The sequence below is a fragment of the Ranitomeya variabilis genome, chromosome 1 (assembly GCF_051348905.1).
Source record: "Ranitomeya variabilis isolate aRanVar5 chromosome 1, aRanVar5.hap1, whole genome shotgun sequence".
In the NCBI taxonomy this organism is placed as follows: Eukaryota; Metazoa; Chordata; class Amphibia; order Anura; family Dendrobatidae; genus Ranitomeya; species Ranitomeya variabilis.
In genome coordinates, this window is record NC_135232.1 from 1,030,119,049 (window position 1) to 1,030,141,516 (window position 22,468).

General features: G+C 39.7%; 1 protein-coding gene across 8 annotated transcripts in view; it reads right to left on the minus strand.

Moving 5' to 3' along the window:
• The window catches only part of FAT1 (FAT atypical cadherin 1), a 289,837-nt gene that overhangs the window by 181,300 nt on the left and 86,069 nt on the right, over nucleotides 1–22,468 (minus strand). For all 8 annotated transcript variants that reach the window (XR_013220037.1, XM_077279642.1, XM_077279641.1 and 5 more), the window contains exon 2: nucleotides 18,048–21,333. Coding sequence is in view for 7 of the 8 variants with exons in the window: in XM_077279642.1 (XP_077135757.1) it covers nucleotides 18,048–21,309 (3,262 nt within the window). In the remaining variant the exon portion in view is untranslated. The remainder of the gene's footprint in view (nucleotides 1–18,047; nucleotides 21,334–22,468) is intronic.

The window sequence follows — 22,468 nt, forward strand, 5'->3', positions numbered from 1 at the left end:
ATTTGAGGAGTTGGAGGTTTGGCTAAGGCTACTTTCACACTAGCGTCGCAATGCGACGTGCCGACGCATACTGTGAAAGAAAAACACAACGGTGGCAGCGTATGCAGTTTTACAACGCATCCGCTGCCCCATTGTAATGTCCGGGGAGGAGGGGGCGGAGTTCCGGCCGCACATGCGCGGTCGGAAATGGCGGACACGACGCACAAAAAAAGTTACATGTAACTTTTTTTGTGCCGACGGTCCGCCACAACACGACGCATCCGTCACACGACGGATGCAACGTGTGGCAATCCTTCGCAATGTGTCGCTAATGCAAGCCTATGGAGAAAAAACGCATCCTGCAGGCAATTTTGCAGGATGCGTTTTTTTCTCAAAAACGACGCATTGCAACGTGCGTCGTACGACACTAGTGTGAAAGCAGCCTTAGAGACTCCTCAGCCCTGGTGACAATTGAGATAAAAATAGTCTTTTTTCTTGGATGAATCTCTGGCGATTTTTTTTAATACATTTGTGTGAACATAGCACATCAGGGATTGTCCATTCACAGGGCCGGACTGGCCATTTGGCAAATGCCAGAAGGGCCTGTCTGCTGCATCGTTAACAGAATCAGTGTTCTCAAGACCCCATACTGCTAAGAATTGTGAAGGAGCACAAAGTTGCTGACTCCATCACTTACCCAAGCAGGTCATGGGTATCATTAGTATATTGGTCTTAGCAAATCTTGCTTTCCTCCATCCAGGGAAATATTAGTAATATATTCCATCTGGTGCCTGGGGACGGGGACAGCGTGGGCCTGTGTGATTTCAAATGCCAGGGCTGAATTTCAGCCCCAGTCCTTACCTGACCATTCATGTGTGGCCAAACGATTCTCCACTAGGAAGGCCACCGGGCACCAATATCCAATCAATTTGCCATAAACGTCTGCAATGAGAAAACACCAGCATTGCAGTACTTGTTTTATTACTGCAGTAATGTGGCAGATATATGCCTGGCTGATATTTCCAGACAATCTTCATAAGCATTTCACACCGAGAGGTAGAGGAATTCCTTTCCTTTTGTCCATCATCACTAGCATTGCTTTGTAATATAGAAAACTGTTCTGTCCGATAAAAGTTTGTTTCAAAGTGTGTTCCTGTCACCTAATTTACTGTCCCCTGTCAGTACGTAAGCACTTTTCATCAATAAACCCAAAAATGAAAAATATAATAATAAATGGTATAAAACAATCAATAAAATATTCTTTTCACCAATTATAATAATGCCTACTGCACCCAGTATATTTTAGAAAGCTAACGGGAATGCCGCAGTCAGATGACTTCCCAACATGTTTATTTTCAATGTCCCTGAACACGATGGAGATCTCCAGCACGCCGAGCGTTTGTCATTACCAATGGTACAAAAAAATAAAGCGTTTTCATTAGAAATATAAATCACTGACTAAAAAAATTAAATAAAATCTCTAAAAATATATATTTACAGATTTCTCTTGCCGACAGAATCCTTGATCCTGCTGTCAACTCACGAAATCTCTTTGTATGGGGTGAGCAAATGACCTACAAATGTAATCAGTTCTGAGTGACTGACACTGTCCAATAAAAGGCAGCAAATAGTCGGGGTTACTATTTAGGTTTTCAGCAATGTATGCCGTTCCGAAAGTGAGAAAATAATTTGCCACAAAATCACATTTGCCGCATGAGTTGTATATGGTATATTTAGAGGCAGAATTTGTCAAGTATCTGAAAATAACAAAGCATACCTGTAGTTTCAGAAAACTTTAGACATGTAAAATGTGACATGTTTGGATCAGTAGGGGTCTTGGTGTGGAAACCACCATTGATTACTAAAACAATTAGGGAGAAGCTGAGTGCTGTGTCACTTTGGCCATGATCAGCTCCGTTCATCCATTTTCTAAGAAGTGGGTTTAGTAATGGAGACACTCAGACTTATGAGCCCCTACACTTTTGATTTGACTCGTCAATGAGGGCAGAGCTATGCAGAACACAACTGAAGGGACACAGGATTCAGAGAAGCACTGTTGTCCCATAGTTTTACCGATCAGTGGGAGTTTGATCAATCACAATGTTCGACAGATCAAAGTTTTTTCAAAACTTGGAATAAGTTTTTACATACCGGTACATTTTGCTTCTTGTCAGTGTCGCAGAGAAAAAATGTAAAATCCATAAAGACATCTCCAGAGAGGGGACATATCAACGTCACATTGAACAAATGGGATTGGTTATAGCTGGGAAAGGGAGAAAGAATGGATACTTCAACCTCCATTGAAGCAGGACAACCTGCCTTGAAAAATAATTACAAGGGATCTGCTGAGAACCAGCCAATAAGTCTAGGATTCGTATACTCAGAGGCGCAGAAGTACAGAGGCTTCCTCTGTTCAAAGGAATCATCGTCTCTATGGAGCCAGTGGTCAGTGATGAATACAGAGGCTGAATTGATCCAATATTTATGTGAGATATTTTTGGCGTCTTAGTGAAGGTATGAACATAACGCATTCACCCAACACCGTAAGGTCGGCCGGACACCTCTAACTTAATATCACAGATGGATGATGCTATCTATGCTATGTCTATGTTTCATCTCTAGAGAAAGGAAAAATTGTGATAGGAAACATAATATCTCCTGCCTGGGACCTCCAGGGGTGAAGGTATCCTGAAAGTTGGGGATCTCATGAACTTCTAAAAGTTCTACATCCATGCTTCTACATCCAATCAGCCCCCATATGAGCTATTTCCGTGACACAAATTTAGTATAATGTAATGTAATGTAAGTATATATATATATATATATATATATATATATATATATATATATATATATATATAATCTGAATGGGAGGTGTCTATACCATACGCTGACTGCAAGTTCCCCAATAACCTGTAGTGGAAGGAGCCGTGGCATCGTCCATCACTCATCAGTCAATTCCGTAATTGCCCTGACGATTGGAGGCAGTGGAGTTGTGTTCCCTGAAAAAATGGGTGGAATCAGTGAGATCTGCATGATCTCTTTGGTGTTCTCCCTGATACCAAGCAATATTAGTGAACGAGAACTTTATTGATTACATTTCAAGGCTGAAAATCTTGTTTTAAACGTGTCCTGGTGACAACTGTTTAGGGGTAGACAAAAGGTGGGTTGACCAACCTCCAATTTACTTTGTGAAAGAGATTTGGTGCTTATTCCATTGGCGCAGACTACATTACTCCATATCCAAAGGAAAAGAAACCCAGTGGTATCACATGCAGTGGATACACTATAGGGTTGTTATAGTGTATTAGTGAAGGTGTCAGCTATAAGTATGGAGAGGAGGACAGGCTTAAGAAAGATTTCTTAAGACTGATACAGGTCAGTAATTTCTAAAGGTAGGAGGTCTCATTTTAGTGATTATTTAACCCTTTTTTGTTATACTCTTTTAGAATGAGCACAGGTAATACAGTTCATGATCTTACGATCTTATCATCCATCATCTTGATTATTATAGTTTGGAACTTTCATTTCTTTATGATTTGGTAAAGTACAATACAACAGAAAACCATGGATTGTCCACCAAGTAAAGAATCTCTTGGAACATCTTTTATGGATCTGACTTTAGACAAAAGAAGCCATTAACTTTGTCTTCCTCTTTTAGACCCTGCACAACAAATAAGTGGCTCTACAAAATGGTGTTAATCTGGAAATCCTTCCTGACAAAGAGAGGGGTCACATTATAAACATTCTTCAGGGCGACTAGAGGGAATGTTTGTCAATGATTAAACACTGGAGCTCAGGCCAGGGAAGGTTTATCACACAAAGGAATTCCAGGCCGCACCGCTCTGTACACATCTAGGCTGCACAATTACATGGAGGCAGCATACATGGAATACATTACGCTATTTACGTCACCAAGTAAAATAAAATGCCACATACAATCTCCATGGAAACCTTTAATTTCTCAGAATAGCAGCCCAATCCAGTCCCTTGGCTTTATGAACAACGTAAGGCAGGAATACATACATAATAGGGCTATAAATGTGAGTAAATGGAGGTGACAGTTCATCTGCCGCTAATACTTCTGAGGCCAAGTAACATGCACAATCTTGCCTTATCAAGTATCACAGAAGATTAAAAACACACAAAAAACACCTTTTATTACAGGAAGGAGACAGAGCAAATTACTCAATGCACCTGTCCCTCAGAGAATCACACTTATACACCGGATACACGGCAGCCGCACATTCTTACCGCCATCAGAAAGGAATTCGGGGGCTTTTCAAACCTCCAAAACACTAATTTATAAAAGTGATAAATGAGAATATTCCAATGAAATCACTGCATTCTTCAAGTTCCTGCACAAATTCATAGAATAGATAATGTTAACCGTGCAAAAATAAACTGAAGCCTTAGTATGTGGGAGAAAGGTGATTACATCTTAAATTATCTAATGAAAGGACGGAGAAGTACAAGACTTTCTATTTATCCATTTTGTTCTAAAAAAAAAAAGATTCTATGCAACAGCGAACTTTCTAAAAACGGGCTAAGAGAAAAGGAACATGTCCCCAAGATTTACCTGTATACGTATGATAGGCAGGTAAAGATCAATCATCAAGTGTCGAACCTCGGATCTCCAGTAGGGCCACATTTACTAGAAAATAAAAACTTAGGGAAAAAAAGTCTACTGCTCCCCATGTAAGGCTACGTTCACATTTGCGTTGTGCGCCGCAGCGTCGGCGACGCAACGCACAACGCAAACAAAAACGCAGCAAAACGCATGCAAAACGCTGCGTTTTGTGACGCATGCGTCCTTTTTTTGGTTGATTTTGGACGCAGCAAAAATGCAACTTGCTGCGTCCTCTGCGCCCGGACGCGTGCACCGCAGTGACGCATGCGTCGCAAAACGCAAGTGCAACGCATGTCCATGCGCCCCCATGTTAAATATAGGGACGCATGCGGCGACGCTGCGGCGCAGACCGCAAATGTGAACGTAGACTTAAGTAGGGCTCAAGTGTCCACTGGCGTGTCCAGACTTTAGAAGCATCTGGGTCAATCATCACCTAGCCAGCCCCTCTTCAGTTCCTACGTCCTCCACAAAATCTCAGAAAAATAGAGGCTGTGAAAAGTGTTTTTCTTTTTGTTCTGCACGTGATGGTCGACATCTAACTTCTGAGTCATCATCAGCTTCCTCACTTTCTTGACTATGGCATGAACAGATTAAGGCGATGTTCACATAGCTACCCGTTGACTAAACAGTTGTGCAGCCACAACTTTTTTTATCCAGCTGAAAACAACTAATTTCAACAGGATTTTTTTTTTTTTACACTGAAATCTATGGAAAAAAAAAATCCATTTATTAGCCATCTGTTTTCTGTCATTTGAAAAGGATATATTTTTTGGCCTACAGAATGAGTTTCAAATGGAAGAAAATGGATGGCTACTTAAATCAATTTTCCATAGATTTCAATGCTAAAAAAAATGGATCCAGATGAAATCAATTTTTTTTTAGCTGAACAAGACACGGATTGTTTTGAATCCGCTCTAACAGATGATTACTGGACATGCGAATATAGTCTAAAGGGGATTTCTCCTAATTGTAAACTTGTACATCGAACTAAGAAGAACAATTAGAAATAGAAAACCTTTTTCGGCCCTAATGTGAATGCTGAAGCCATTGAATGATATTGTTTATGCCAGAATAATAGTGGGGAATACAGAAGCCAAGTGCGAAGGAGCAGTGTCATAAAGAAAGAGTACAGGGGGAGTTTTTATTTTTCTTTTCTTTTATAAATTGCCCAACCTGGGCCTATATATAATACATTTTAAAGTAGGGGGACGACCTCATGAGTCAGGTTAGATGATGAAAAAGATGATGAACAGATAGATACAAAATAATAGATAGAGAAAACAGATCAAATTATGGTAGCTCGATAGTTAGATACCGTATATAGATAGATGTTTAGAAAGATGACAGATAGAGAGAACAAACTCTAGATAGAGATGGAAAGATTAATACATAGATATTAGACGGATATGAACTTGTAAAGTTATAAAATAATAATTATCTTGTTAAATTAACCTAGAATGATAGCAATTACCGACAAAACTGAAAAAGCCCAGTAGACGTAATATAATTAATAATGTTGTACAAACTTTTACTAGTTTAGAACAAAATCACTAATCAAGAGGTAACTGCACGGAGGCACCGATTTCCGGACTGATGACAGGGGCCAAGAGTGGCAAGTATGTACAAGTATTCTTGGTAGTGAGAGCGTTTTCCAATACCTAATTCTCTTCATGTCAGGGCCTTGCCTTCCCCCACTGGTTCTTTGAAGACTGGGTACATACTGGGCCTCACCTTGGTAAATGCTAATGCCCTTTTGAACAGAAACAACTGTGCAATCATGGACACTTTAGGTACCGTCACACTAAGCGACGCTGCAGCGATAGCGACAGCGATGCCGATCGCTGCAGCGTCGCTGTTTGGTCGCTGGAGAGCTGTCACACAGACCGCTCTCCAGCGACCAACGATGCCGAGGCCCCCGGGTAACCAGGGTAAACATCGGGTTGCTAAGCGCAGGGCCGCGCTTAGTAACCCGATGTTTACCCTGGTTACCAGCGTAAAAGTTAAAAAAACAAACAGTACATACTCACCAGCGCGTCCCCCAGCCTCTGCTTCCTGACGCTGACTGAGCTCCGGCCCTAACAGCACAGCGGTGACGTCACAGCTTTCACTTTCAGTTTAGGGCCGGCGATCAGTAGAGTCAGGAAGCAGAGGCTGGGGGACGCGCAGGTGAGCATGTACTGTTTGTTTTTTTAACTTTTACGCTGGTAACCAGGGTAAACATCGGGTTACTAAGCGCGGCCCTGCGCTTAGTAACCCGATGTTTACCCTGGTTACCAGTGTAAAATATCGCTGGTATGGTTGCTTTTGCTGTCAAACACGGCGATACACGGCGACCTAGCGACCAAATAATGTGCAGACCTTCTAGCAGCGACCAGCAATTTCACAGCGGGATTCTGATCGCTGCTGCGTGTCAAATACAGCGATATCGCTCCCTAGGACGCTGCAACGTCACAGATCGCTGGCGACGTTGCTTAGTGTGACGGTACCTTTTGGGTGCATTAAGCCTCAGGGGTCAAGGACAGGCCGGGCTAAGGGCGAACTACAACACAAGACTGATTAATGTTCGCCATTAAGGAGGGCAAAGTACTAGAATACACACTAAAGGAAAGTTCTAGTGGAGATCTACATTGCAAGCGTGTACCAAGCTGTTCCTATGAAAAATTTAGGAAAGCTGAACCTACTCGGTATCTTTTTGCACTGATCCAACCATTGTGTTAAAACCGCGTGGAGTTTTGCTATCTTTTTTAATGTGATCATGATACTTGAACATGGATCACATCGATTTCAACAGGATTGCAGACAATCTCAGATCAATGTAATTGAAGATGGCTCTCATTGGTGCCACAGCTAATTTATGGCTACGACTAGCTTATCCTAGTAAATGGTCATTAAAATTTTCTTTATTATCGTCACAGTAAAGAGCCAAGTAATGAATGGCAAGGATTTACAGATGATTTTTATATCAATAGGAATCTAATTGCTCATTAAGAGGAGTCAAGAACTGTGGAAGGAACATTTGCAGGAAAACTTGTTCCCAATGATCGGCTCTTCTAAACAGGCAGGCAATCATCCAAATAACGAGCAAAATACTTGTTTTTCAGGTGCGTTGATTTTTTTTTGATCAGATCATTTTAATTGAAAACACCAAATACAAATTTTCCATTTCCATTTATGTATGCCATAATAATTTCATATAGTAAAACATATACAAAACATCACAACTTAATTTCCTAAGCTGGTAATTTTTTTTAAGCAGCACAACATCCCCCCATCAAAATGGGATGTGTGCTGCCGATAACATGATGTTTTATGCTCACCAAATCATCTTATTAAATTACAGCCAATTGGTCTGCATATAAAAAAAATATAAAAATAAATAAAAAATTGTGGTTACGTTTATGGCCTGGATTGGCCCATGTGAAAGGATACTAATCAGCCATACTATCTCTACCGGTGGTAAAATGCATGGGCTTTGTCTCAATCATGTTTCTATTTACTACTTATATAAATTAAAAGTCTGGAAGATAAATAAAATGAAGTTGCCCATAAGTAGGATCATAATTTTAAAGAAAATGAATGTGAGACTACCATAATTTTATAGACAATCATCTTGGCTATCTCATTCATAAATTTGACTTGCAACTATTTAGCATATAATTAGTTATGCAGATACCCTTTTGCTCATCAGTGTATATATGGGCATCAGTAGGTGCCCTTTTGAAAACATAAGAAAGATATGGCTTATGTCTATAATGGTAGCAGCCGCTGATTGACTGCTGCTGACGTGTTCTTTCTTATGGAGTGTGCAAACGATGTGATTCAATTTCAGTGTTCAAAGCAAAGAGCAAACATTACCTAATCATTCTCAGCCTTTTGTTACTTTGACCCAAGAAAACACCTTTAAAGTAAAGCAGATGTCCTACTTCAAAACATAATCATGTATCAAAGACCAAAAATGCGTGGAGAGTAAATATTCTTGATTAGCTCGTTCGTGTTTTTGTTAAGAATCAAAACAAAAAAATGTAAAAAAAAAAAAATCAGAGCATCATGGGTTTGGTTTGGCTTAAAAAGTATTGAAGTCACCAATGATAGAAGAACAACAGTCTAGAAATAATAATAACAAATATATATGTGTCTAAGGTCAGAGGAACATCTTATTTTTATTATGGAAAACCAGGAATAAGATTTCACAAAATGTAAGGATACATTCACTTTTGGTAGATTTTGTGCAGAAATTTATGAGACGATCCTAATCATCTAAATGAGCCTTACAAAAATCCAGGTGTTTGTTACCAAAACAACCTCAGTTAGATTAATGAAAATGATCTTTTAACTTCTCAGATTTCTTTCTGCAACAAAAGAGAAGCTATAAATATGTATTCACAAATGGAGTTTTCACCATTCTTTCTAACATTTAAAAAATTAAATGGAGTAAAATTTTGGTACAATTTTGCAACAAAAACACTTATGTAGATTGGCTCCGATGCACAGTTTAGAAAAGTCAGCCCTATTTTCCAATTTCGTCATGACAAGCCGACCATCCTTTGTGTGAGAATTTACAGATTGGGAGAGGGGATGAGGATCCGGAAGTTTAAAATGCAAACACCTGATCTTTTTTCTACATCTTCATAAGCTGCTACCAGAGGAGTCCGGAAGCAGTTTATGCAAGTTCGGCCTAGGCAAGTGGGTATGTGAACGAGGGAGGGCGTTCGGAAAGATAACTGTGGACTGAATCTAAGAGCAAGATTTAAAGGAATTATTACAGTTATTTTAGATCTCTCTGTTTGTCTATTTGTTTTTATATTTTCATTTTGCTTTTTACTTCCAATACATCGAATTCAGCGACTGCTTTTAATACTTTCAACAAAACAGTTTCCAGTTAAGCGTCTGCCTTTCAGTAGGGAGTCATATGATATAATACATTTATCTGTAGACTGTAAAGTAAAGTAGATAAAGGGATGCTGACACAAAGCCTTAGAAAAACTTCAAAAGATATATATTTGCAGGAAGTAGATACAGGAATAATATTAACAGCTTTACATCTCACCTTTGAATCAAGGTTAAAACCACCTATGCATTTCTACTTTGATGCAAATGTGCGCAAGCATCTCAGAATTTCATCTCTCATGGCTCTACTTTTTAACAATTTGTACTTTTATCAATTGAAAGAAAAAACAATAATGGTCAGGCTTAGCCTTTTCTTTTGGATGGTGAAAACAAATCAATGGTCAATACTAGCCTTATATTGACTAGTATCCTGCCTGCACCTTTTGACCAATATACCCAAGTAATTCTAAGTGGAATTCAGTTGGGCGCCTTAAATATGCAGTGGCCTAATTCTGCTGCCAATATAATGTGACAAGATACCAGGAAAGGAGGATTTGAGCTACACTGCTAAATTATCAGTGGAGGATCCAAAGACCAAGGAGTAATAAAAGTGGTTTACGGTCAACGCGTTTCAAAGTCATCAGACTCCTTCAGGACATCATGTGGCAACCACATTGCCGCTCTTGCCTAACTTGGCTAAGACCCTATTTGCGCTCTACGGTTCTTTTAGCATCAATATAATATGTGACACTCAGTAATTAGTCTAATATCAAGATTCCACACAAGCAACACCTAAACATTAGATTTGTCTGATATGTATATATTCATATTAGCAAAAATTGGTCCATGGGTGTGATGACAACATCACACCCATGGACTAGGGCATGCAATTTTTTTAGACTCCCCTTGAGGAAGGAGAGCGGCCCAGTCTATAGCAAAACAAAAAAAAAAAACATGGCTACAGACCCCTACATAGTTCAGATTCTACAATTAAGAAATCTGTTCATACCTCAGATAAGTAATAACAGAAGACAACAAAGACATACATGGGACAAATAATAAAGCAAAACTTGGGGACAGACTAGAACAAAAAACTCGCCTCATCAGGCCAATAAGCACAACAGAGTATACCAGGTTTAAAAGGAACCTGTCAGCTGAATCATGGCGACTGAACCACGGACAGTGTGAATCAGAGACAAGCATCATTATAGGAGACATATAGATTTTACTCTGAAACACTGCAGTCAATCAGAAAAGGTTTGTTTTAAAAATGCTGTGGACAAGAGGACTATGATGATTAGTCCAAGAAGAAATTCCCAGTTGGCTTTTGCCCACTCGATTCAGTTACAATGACAGGTCTTCAACTATACACACATAGGAGAGACCTATCAATCTAGGTGAGCGTGAAGGCTGGTGATGAGACGCTACATAAGCTTATTCTGGTGTGCCTAGGAAATGTTGAACTCACTTAAATTAGAAATAATTATTATAGAAAAATCAGTTTTTTATTGGACTGTCTCTGATATGAAACAGCATAAATAGCAGTTGACTAATGTAATGATATCATTGGAATCAATCCTTGTAGCCTTGGGAGTGTTCCAATAATAACATAGAAAGCTGAGGGAGTGCTTACAATTCCCATAGTTCATCTGCAGAACCCGGCTGAACAGTCTCTGGCCTGAGAATATCCTCCACGTCTCTCCCACAGACCAGCTTCAGAAAGCGGTGATTTATGTTATTTTGCATCAAAAGGATTATTCAGGGGAGATTTTAAGTGAATGGTGATGCCTAAAATATCCCATAAATTGGCATTCAAATGTTGGTAAGCTTTTTTAATAGTATCTAATCCTCTCTCTAATTCATTCATAGCAATATACAGAAAGGGTCCAGCTCACCGTAATAGACATCCTTAGGTGTTCGGAGCACAGGAAACGCTGTGTGAAGGCGTGGACTTGTCACAAAGCAGAAGAAAATCCAGCTCAACGAACTTGTGAACAAACTTCTTTCTTTAGTCAATCAATATTGATTATCATGATGAAGGGTGCGTAGCTACCTAAATCACGTCGCTGTCGCATATCATGTAACTTACATCGCTGATGCTGTTTTAACCTTTGCTGAGCACTTTCGGAGAATAAAGAAAAGTTTGTTCACAAGTTCGTTGAGCGGGATTGTCTTCTGTTTTGTGATATTAAAGGGAACCGTCAGAAGAATTGTGCACAACCTCTTTCACACTTACGTCTTTCAGCTCCCGTCACAATCCGTCATTTTTTGAGAAAACATTTTTTGATTGTGATTTTTTTTACCTGGTTTGTGTTGTGTATGCGTTTTTGCAGCGGAAAACCGCTGCGAAGACGCATACACAACAGGTGCACATGGCCTCGACGGGTCCGTCAGAAAGACGGGCCCAGTGCACACGTTTTCCACAATCTGCACAGGATCCGTCATTTCAACGTTTTGACGGATCCTGTGCAGATTTGGAAGACGGAAGTGTGAAAGAAGCCTAACCTATAGACAGTGTCAGGCCGGCGCCGTTATACTGATGACAATTATACCTTGGTTGATTAAATCCGTCTTGTGGCTGTTGTGTAATATTTATTTTCAGTTTTCGGTTACTGATATGCCCATGCTCTGGGGCAGCCTGTGGGGGTCTGCATGTGGTGCTCTGCTTAGGTATTTATAATGCAGACTGGTCACTGATCTGCCCCCTAGTTTGCATAATGAATATCTGTACATACTGAAAAAAAAAAAAAAAAAAAACTTCTGCAGGCAGGTGCCAGCATAATTGCATGTTTAATGTCCCAATAATAAATGTGACTGATGTTATTCAGATAGAAAAAAAAAAAAACAATTTTAAAAAGGTGCCCGCCGCGCCTGCACAGTAGCAGTTATCTGTGTATATAGGTGATCTGATCATCAACCAAGGTATCATTTTAACCAGTATAATGGCGCCGACCTGACAATGTCTGTAGGTTACTGTGCACAAACCTGCTGACAGGTTCTTTGTAATCTATAACTTATTAAAAGTTGCTCAAACAGAAAGGTATAGCTTGAATTTATTCTTGACTCAAATTCCATCACACGTCCTCAATGTTAATTTTCCACAACTGTAAGTGGAATGGAAAAAAAATAGCAACTACTCACTCAAACTTTCAAGTTTATTCGTGCCGTTTTTAAAACCTTGGTTGATGAAATCTGTCTAGTGGTGGTTGTTTATTTTCAGTTAATGATCTGCTCGTGCTCTGGGGCGACCTGTGGGGGTCTTCATGTGGTGCTCTGCTTAGGTATTCATGTGTATGACCTCTGACAGGTCACTGATCCTTCAGTGGCTTGCCACCAGTTTACATAATGAATAATAGATTTGCCTTGGGGGGGGGGGGGGGATAAAAATCTGTTTGAAAATGGTGTTGGCTGTGCCATCTTGCTAAGGAACAAAAAAAAAAAATTTCCTCCACCCAGATGGCACTGCCGACGCCCAAACAGTAGCAGCTATGGGCGATCACTGATAGCTGCTACTGTGCAGGCGCGGCTGGCGCCATTTTCAAACCGACTTTTATTTTTTTTTTCACTATCAGGAGAACAGCAAACAAATTAATTATATACACGGTACATATGTGATCAGGCTGCAGTGCAGGCACAACCTTTGGTGCCTGCCCACAGAAAGGTTTTTTTCCCCCAAAGATAAATAGAATATTCAATATGTAAACTGGGAGTAGGTCAATGAGGGATCAGTGACCTCTCAGAAGCCATACACAAGAATACTTAAGCAGAGCACCACATGAAGACCACCCACAGGCCGAAGAACGAGCATGTCATTAACTCATAATTGAAAATAAAGATTAAACAACAACCACAAGACAGATTTCATCAACCATGGTATCATTTTATTCAGTATATCGAGGCCGACTTGACACTGTAGATTATTGTGCACAATCCTGCTAACAGGTTCCCTTTAAGTCTGTCTGACCCTGCCCTGACACTTCCTGTTCTGTTGAGATAACTTTTCAGCAGTCAGTATTCTTATAGGCAGGATAAGAACTAAAGGTAATATCTCTGCATGCAAACAATAACAAAGTGGCACACTTTTCAAAATGGATGATGGTCAGGAATCATTCTCCTCACCCTGCACAATTACCTCTGCCCAGATCACTGAACATGTCTATAAAACTTTCTTTGAAGTTTGAAGCAGATCCTGCCAATTGCTGCCTATGGTCATTTGTGACTGCTTCTGAGCAAATATTTAAAGGTTATCACCCCCACCCCAAACTATTTATATGTACATGTAGCTCTGTAAATACCTTTACATGTCCAGTCCGATCCTCTTTTACTGAATAACTAGAGTTTGAATTAATATGCAAATGAGGCTGGAGCCACCGTCACTCCACCTCTATTCCTCACCTGGCTTCGCCTTCTCCTGCCTGCCTTCATGCTGTGTGATTTCAGGCAATGGAGCACGAGGAGGTGGTGCTGGGTGGAGAAAAGAGCTGGAGTGACATAGGCTTCAGATCTTCAGCCTTATTTGCATATTAATTTAAACGCGAATTGCTCAGTAGTGGCGGAACGGACTGACCATGTAAAAGTATTGCTGGACTTTGATTATCTGGACTTTATTATTATTTGCTTATAATCCTGCCAATAGGAAATACTGACTGCTGTAAAGTTACCTCAACAGAACGGAAATGTCAGGAGAGAGTCACACAGATTTAAAAATGAACCTCAAATTTAAGTATCGACATGGAATATTTGTAATCTTTACCAAAATATTCCTCAAAAAAATAAGATTAACTTAAAATCTTGATATAAACAATGTTTCAATTTCTAATGCCGCATTTCCTTTAAGAACATTTGGGAAGGACTTTTGCTATAGCCTTCCTGTTTAAAGATTATGCGCCACCTTTCCTGACATGTCAAAGTTAGTAACTTATTACATTCTTCAAGAAATAATAGATTTTCTGGAAAATCTTTTCTTTTAGCTCTCTGTTGTACTGATCCTCTGTTCCTCCCAGGTAAGTCTGTCCAATCACAGTACTGATAACATCAGACTGGGTACAGACACGTCCTTTTGACCAGTAGTGGGGCAAAACCCAGTGGTCAATTTATTCATCAATTTCTAGATGTACAGTAAAAATAGAGGAACAGAATTCGGAGAAAATATTGTGAAGTTTTTCCTTTTGTTACACAAGTCGGAGAGATGTTTTGGGCAATGGCGGCATATTATTCATGTTGAAGCTGCATAAATCTTTGATATTAATCCAATGCAAACTGTATTGACGAACTTTATAAACTAGTGGCATTTTATACTCAGAAATGTGGACTTTTCTTACGTTCAGTGTGGATTTCATAAAACCACATGTAGGAGCGGGGTTGGCAGAGTGGAGTCGGCCATACATGAATGCGATAAAAGACAAAATACGGGTGGGGACAAAAGTTCCATCTATTTACCTGCCATCCGGCCTCACTCAGCAGGATGTGAAAAAAAAAAAATGCTTAGGCTGCTTCAGCAGATTCCCAGCCCACAGCAAAACAAACATGTTTGCTTTAGATCATCAAAGAAGGCCAAGCAGTTCAGAAAAAGCCATAGAATTTAAACACCGATAAAGGCGTAATATAAAGTACACAACAAATTCATAGAAAATGGATCTAAAGCTAGTCTTTGAGATAACAACATTTAATTATTTGCTTTTCATGTATAGAAGAAAAAATGTGGCATGTACTTCTGATAATATATAGACTATAATTTCCTTCACTTTATCTTTTCCGAGTCAGACTGAAAAAGGAAGATGGCAAATACAGGTACAAAGAATTTCTCCAAAAATTTGCATAAAGGCTTTACTGAAAAAACTGTCCAAAAGAGAAGAGGAGAATACAATTTCTCTGCAGTAGTAATTAAAGTGAACCTGTCCCCTCTAAAAAAAAACATAAATTTACTGGCTGGTACACAGCGTTTTAATCATGTCTGGGTGACTTACAAGAGCTGCGTCTACAGGGAGAAACTGAATTTTTATTCTCCCTGCAGCTGCTTGATCGGAGTCTTCAGGGCGGTGTAGAGAGCGGTTATTGTCACCGCTCACTACACAGTGAGCACAATGTAATCACTCCCCAGAAAATTGATTGACGGCTTGCTCTGCACACATACAGGCTGTGAATCAGTGTGTACAGGGGAGTGATCACAGCGCGCTCACTGTTCAGAGAGTTGACATTTGTCTGCACCGCCCTGACGAGTCAGAGTACAGCAGCTTCAGAGAGAATAAAACAATTTTGTTCTTGTCGCAACTGCTTCACTAAACCAGCCAGACATAATGTAATCGATCAAAAATAGGACATAGCATAAGTTTACTGTAAATTGGGCTGGGAACATAACCCTCTGATATGGAGTTCCTCCACAAAGTATCGTAATAATAATGGCGATGTACCATACAAATTGAAATACAGAAAAGAAGGAATGGAGGAATAGAGTAAACTACCCTCACCAAAAACATGATGGGAGAATATGTAAAAACACAAAAAATACTTTATTAATGCACATTAAAATATTTTTAAAAAATAGTACACCGTGAGGTCAAGCAAATAACAATACAAGTAAAGATAGAGCAGGGTGACCTATAGTGGTGTAGGGATCTATAGAGGTGTGGGTATCACCCTGCTCCATCTTTAGTTATATTGGTATTTTCATGACCTCATGGTGTACTATTTCTGTAATTTTTAATATGCATTACTACAGTATTTGTTTTTTATATATTCTCATATCCTTTTGGTGAGGGTAGTTTACTCCATTCCTTCTTTTCTGTATAATTTTATCTATTTAGCTGCAAATTACCACTATACCTGCATGTGAATAACATGTTTGGAGGTTAATAGGTTCCCTTTCCAATGTATCTATAATGTATTTACATTCAATCTAAATAGGTCCTAATTAAAATATTTTTTGGACAATAAGACGCACCAGACCATAAGACGCACCCCAACTTTTCAGGAGGGGAAAAAAAATTAAAAAAGGGTGAGAAGCCAGCGCTGCTTGTGGTCAGAACGCAAAACATTAAGTGCACATGCCCATATTGATTTCTAACTGAGTTTAAAAAATGAGAAAATGTTTTGCGTTCTCACCACAAGCAGCGCTGGCTTCTCCCCCTTTTTTACTTGGAAAAAAATGTAACGCGCAAAATGGGCTATCGTCTTACAGCCCGAATTCAGCTTACTGGTGTGCGGGCAGTGGGGTAACAAGAGGTGTTTGGAGGTGTGATGTTGTAGGGAGATGTTGCGAGTCCCATCCCAGGCCAGTAGAAGGGGCTCTGCTGATAATTTGTGAAAGTCCGTAGCCAACGCACTTCCATGGTTTCAATTTGGTGGACTCTGGAAAAAAATCACCAGAATACAAGATCTCGGTGCCAAGATCTCAATCTGCGCATAAGCCGCCTCCGGTGGCCAATTTCCCAGGGTCCACCAAATTGAAAACTATGAAAGTGCGTTAGCTCCGGACTTTCACGAAATATCGGCAGAACCCCCGCACAACCGAATACCCCCCTCTACCAGCCTGGGATTCGCAGCATCGCCCCACAGCGTCACACCTCTGAACACCCCCTCCTCCTAGCCCATCACCGCCCACCCGGTAAGCTACATTCAGACTATAAGACGCACCCCCATTTACCCCTAAATTTGAGGGGAAAGAGTGCTCTATAGTTCGAAAAATACGGTATGTGCTGGAAATATTTATTTCTTCTAAAGGTTTGCAAATGTTGAAAATACTAATAAAATCAGTTTCTCTGATACAGATTTCCAAACACTGTACACTATTTTACACATCTGTAGGGTTAAAGCATACCTATCAGTTCAGAAAACATATATAGTATGACAAGTCAGAAGTGTTAATTGATGGAGGTCCAGGTGCCGCAAACCCCACTTCACGGACATGACACAAGAGCTCAAGTGAGAACTGTACCCTTTGCGGCTATTCAGCTTTTAGGACGTGGGTTGTTGCCAAGTCAAAAGCAGCCACATTTAGCTCTCATTTTATTCCTGCTGCTCCCCAGTATTCAGGGTTTTTTTAAACAGTTTTCTTAAGTGGTCCCACAGAGCAGGGCCATTATTTATTGTAAACTTTAATAGTCTTTATAAGGGGGCATTACTCACAGGATAATAAAATAGAGCAGCCTAAAGACATGTAACAAACAAACATTAAAACTAAATAAAAAGGTTATATCTCTGGTACTGTATAGTGTTTTTTTGTTTTTTGTTTTTTTTAAGAATATTCAGGGGATCAAATGGAATAAAAGTAGCAAAAACTGGTCACTTTTGACCTGGTGACTCGTAAATCAACAATGGCAGATTGGACTGGTATACTGCAACATATGCACGGCAATATGTCTGGCCAATCAAAAGAAAACGTGCACCACCAACACTGTTATAAATCTATGTGCTATTGTGGAATAAAATATGGCTCATCATCAGCCACCTCAGCACTTCCAAGAAGCATTAATTGGACACTGTGACTACTTTCTCAAAGTTCACAATATAGGAACATATCTATGTTTAGATAGCGTGGTTCATAAAACTTGACTTCTATTTAACTGCAAATATACATGAAAACAGTTCTGCATAAAAAGTCATTGAATCTTACCTTTTTCTTCATGAATGGTAAAGACTCCAACCCCAGATCCATCCCTTATGGAGTATCTGATTTCACCATCCCTTCCTGAATCCTCGTCATGAGCCGAGATCGTCATCACAGGTGTTCCAATGGGAACATCTTCTCTGATCATAGCTTTGCTTACAAAACTAGAGAACAATGGTGAATGCAGGTTCTCATTCACATCCACTACTTCAACAGTGATGGAACAAGTTGATGAGAGAGAAGTCGGTTTTCCTCGGTCTTTGGCCCGGGCAGTCAAATTGTAAACCTGTTTTTCTTCGTAATCTAACTCTTGTATTATCCTTACTGCTCCACTCAGTTTATCTACTTCAAACTTTCCATCACCATTTTCCAGAAGGCTATATCGGACTTGACCAGAAAGCCCTATATCAGAATCATAAGCATCTATCCAAGTCACCAAGGTTCCCACAGGAAGGTCTTCTCGAACTTTAACATGATAGTTGGGTGGAATGAACATTGGAGAATTGTCATTAACATCTTCAACTAATACTTTTAGGAATGTGGTAGCAAACAATTGGGGTTCATTCTCTGCTTGGTCTCTGGCTTCAATTTTGAGTAAATGCATGTGTTGCTTCTCTCTATCTAGTGAGCTAAGGGCTTTTACTATTCCTGTCACGCTGTCTATTGTAAAGATATTAGTGTCTGTAAGGATGGAATATCTCACTTCACCATTAGCTCCCAGATCATTGTCAGAAGCTTCTATTTTAATAATTGCTTGGTTTCCTTCCTCATTTTCCTTGACCTCAACAACATAGCTTTCTTGTAAAAACTCGGGTGGGTTATCATTGGCATCAAGAACTCCAATGTCTACAAGGCGCCAAGCAGATTTTTGTGGTATTCCAAGATCATAAGCTGTGACATTCAAAGTGTATAGATCTTTGAGTTCCCTGTCGAGTGGTGAAAGAATTTGTATCCAACCATTATCCATATCTATAGTAAAACAACTATCATCATTTCCTCCAGAAATAGCATATACCAACTTGCCATTGAAGCCAGTGTCAAGGTCATTCGCTTCCACATGCATTATACGTGTTCCGACAACTTCATTCTCCTTAACTACAATTCTGCTAGGAATTGTGCTTTTAAATTGAGGGGCATGCGAGTTTGCCAAGTGAGTGTCAAAGTAAGCCTCCTCTTGCGATCCACGGTTAAACAACTTATTGGCCTGCAGAAGTTTCTCAGCAAGCATTTTGGCAACTCCAGTTTCCTCACAATTTAAGTGAACGACCTTGCGGCTAGAAGTTACAGTAATATTAATATAAATTGGTTTGGCCAAGTGCTCACCATCCGTAGCTGTAATCCTTAAACTGTGAAAGGAGACTTTTGCTGCCGGGCCTTCTGAAAGAGACTGTTTTAAAGAAAGAACTCCAGAATTGGGATTCAGTGTAAATAAATCTAACTCATTTCCTGATTCAATTTGGTATTTTACTAACTGAAGCTCATCCGCATCAATAGCAGAAACAGTAGTAATTTGATCTCCAATGCCAAGATCTTTGGGAATCGAACCATCACAGTTTATCTTCTCGAATAATGGTGTGTTGTCATTTAGATTATTTAAGGTCACTGTGATGGGAATTTCAACTTCTCTTCGATAAGGCAGACCCCAATCTGATGTCCTAATCTTTAATGTATAGACTCTTGGCATTAATTCGTAATCCAATTCTTCTGCCGTGCTAATGACGCCCGAAAACGCATCAATGACAAATGGCACAGGATTTACGTTAGCTATGCTGTAGGTGACATATCCATTCTCCCCTTCATCATAATCAATGGCACTGACAGTAAGAACGTGACTACCTATGGGCACATTCTCATCAACCACAGCCTTATATGACATCTGGGTAAACTCTGGGGCATTGCTGTTCATACCAAGCACTTTGATCATCACTTTTGTTGAGGCTTTTTTGTCACTAGTGATAATATCCAATTCAATGTGGGATGCATATTTTGCTTTTAATGGGGCTAAAGTTGTAATCAGACCAGTATTGGGGTTGATACTGAATCTGGTTCTGTCTGTTGTATGTTTAAAGGCATATTTTAAATGTGGGTGACTGGGAACTGCTTTCACCATTACAATGGCTGTGTTGGGAGGTGCAAACTCGCTTATTTCAGCCCTGTAGACATCTTTCTCAAACTTCACTGGCCCATGTTTAAACTGAGAAGATCTAATGTGGATGACCTTGGGGTGGGAAAACTGCGGTGGAGAGCCCTTGTCTTTAGCTTGTAGGGTCAAGTTAAAACCAAACGGATGAGTATCCCAATCAATCTCTCTTACAGCTACAATCTTATATTCTTTACTTCCCGGAGAAGTTCTGTTAGTCCTGAAGTACTGTAGAGAGTCCCCTGCTATGATACTTAATGAAGCTATTTCTCCATTGGTGGCTTGGTCCTGGTCATCCACATTTACAATTGCATATGTCAAGTGTTTATCAAGTTCTGAGGGAGTGAGAGTAACCGAGATGACAGGGGCATGCAAATTTGCTTGTTCCACATGTATAATTAGCCGAGCCATACTGCTAATTCCGCTGCTCCCATATAACTTCATTCCTCGGTCTACTGCAAGAATTTCCATGTCATACTGCTTGGTGTCTGAATAGTCAAGTTTGCCAGTTAGAACAATAGCACCGCTAGTTGGATGAATAGCAAACATTTCAGTTCTCTCTTTAAAACTGTAATAAAACTCCCCATTGGTTCCAATGTCTGCATCCGTTGCACTGACTTTAGCAACACTGCTCCTTATTGCTGTGTTTTCGGGCAAAGAAACGCTGTACAATGTCGGTGAAAACAGCGGCCGTAAGTCATTTGTGTCCAGTACCTGAACTCTAACTCTTGTGCGTGTTTCGGCATTTGAGCTCTTCTCCACCGCTTTGACAGAAAGGAGGTAGTGATCTCTAACCTCTCGATTAAGAATTGCTGTGTTACCGCCCTTTGTACGTATCCTCAGGAAGCAAAAATCCCCCAAGATGTGCTCTTCTGCCTTAAAAATATTCTCATTGTCTCCAGAGACTATTTTATATTTGATGTCCCAATTAGGGTTTTTAAGATAAATACCCATTTTGGTTGGGTGCCCGACGTAAGTCTTTGCAGCGGAATTTTCATAGATAGTGGCATTGTAATGGTGATGGGTGAACTGAAATGATGGGGAAAAATGCAGTCCATGGCTTTCATCACAATCACCAAAATGTTGCAGTAACATCAATAAGAAAAGCGAGGTCAAGTATCTCCCCATGATGGATGACGTACACAAAATCACCTGGAAAAGAAAAAAAAATAAATAAATTAAACTACAGAACACAATGAGCAAATAGTTATATCATCTTAATAATTAAGAGTCCTAACATTTATTCCATATTCTGACCTTAAATTGATGGTGTCAGGTGGAGACCACCAAAGGTGTATAATTAATTAATGTTCAGCAGTTACCAAAAGATTAATTTCAGAATTCTTGAGGGATCATATCCGAACCACAGGGGGGGCAAAAAGAAATAAGCTAGTATCATTAAGACAATCAATGCTCACACCGCTGGGTGCCGAGGAGCAAATCAACGTATCCCATTAAGCCCATATAATTTCAGGTTCACTAATTTAATTACTGTGGAACCTATCTATGCACTGGGAATATAACGTCTATTAAATGGATGTGAAGAAGGTTCAATGGAAGCTTAGATCATAACTATACAAGATAGACGACAGAGCCATCTAAGGCCATGTTCACATGCAGCATATTTTTTTGCTTCGGTTTCCATCTGCTGAAAAGCTGCATTTTACAGTACTAGCAAAAGCTATAAGATTTCAGAAATCTCATGCACAGGCAGCTTCTTTTTTTCCAGACTGAACTTGAGCACTGCAGTGTTTTAGATAATCTGCAGCAAGTCAAATCTTCCTGTGTTTTGCAGCATTTTTTCACTCGAAGAAAGCAAGGACAAAAGTGCAAAAACTCTGCAAGAAAACACAACATAACATTTGTTGCTTTTTTGGTGAATAAAACTAATTTTATTATTACCTACTGTAGATAAATCACATTTAAACCTCCAGAAAAATGCAATAGGAAAAAAAAGAGAGAGAAGCTCAACATCGTTACTGTCAAGAGTAAAAATGCTAAAAGGACCTAAATGCAGGTTCACAGTTTTTTCAGCATTTTTTTCTGCTCCAAAAACCAGTGTGGTGTCAGAAAAGACTGCATACAAAGCACACATTTTTGTTGCTTTTTATGTGCGTTTTTTACTTGTTTTTTTTATCCAGTCATTTGAATGGGTGAAAACTGCTGCAAAAACACCGAAAGAATTGACATGCTGTGTCTTGGCAAAAATGCAACAGTATCAAAAATACATGCAAAAAAACTTGTGAATCCTCACTGCACGCACAGTGTGCTTTGTCAGGATTCTCTG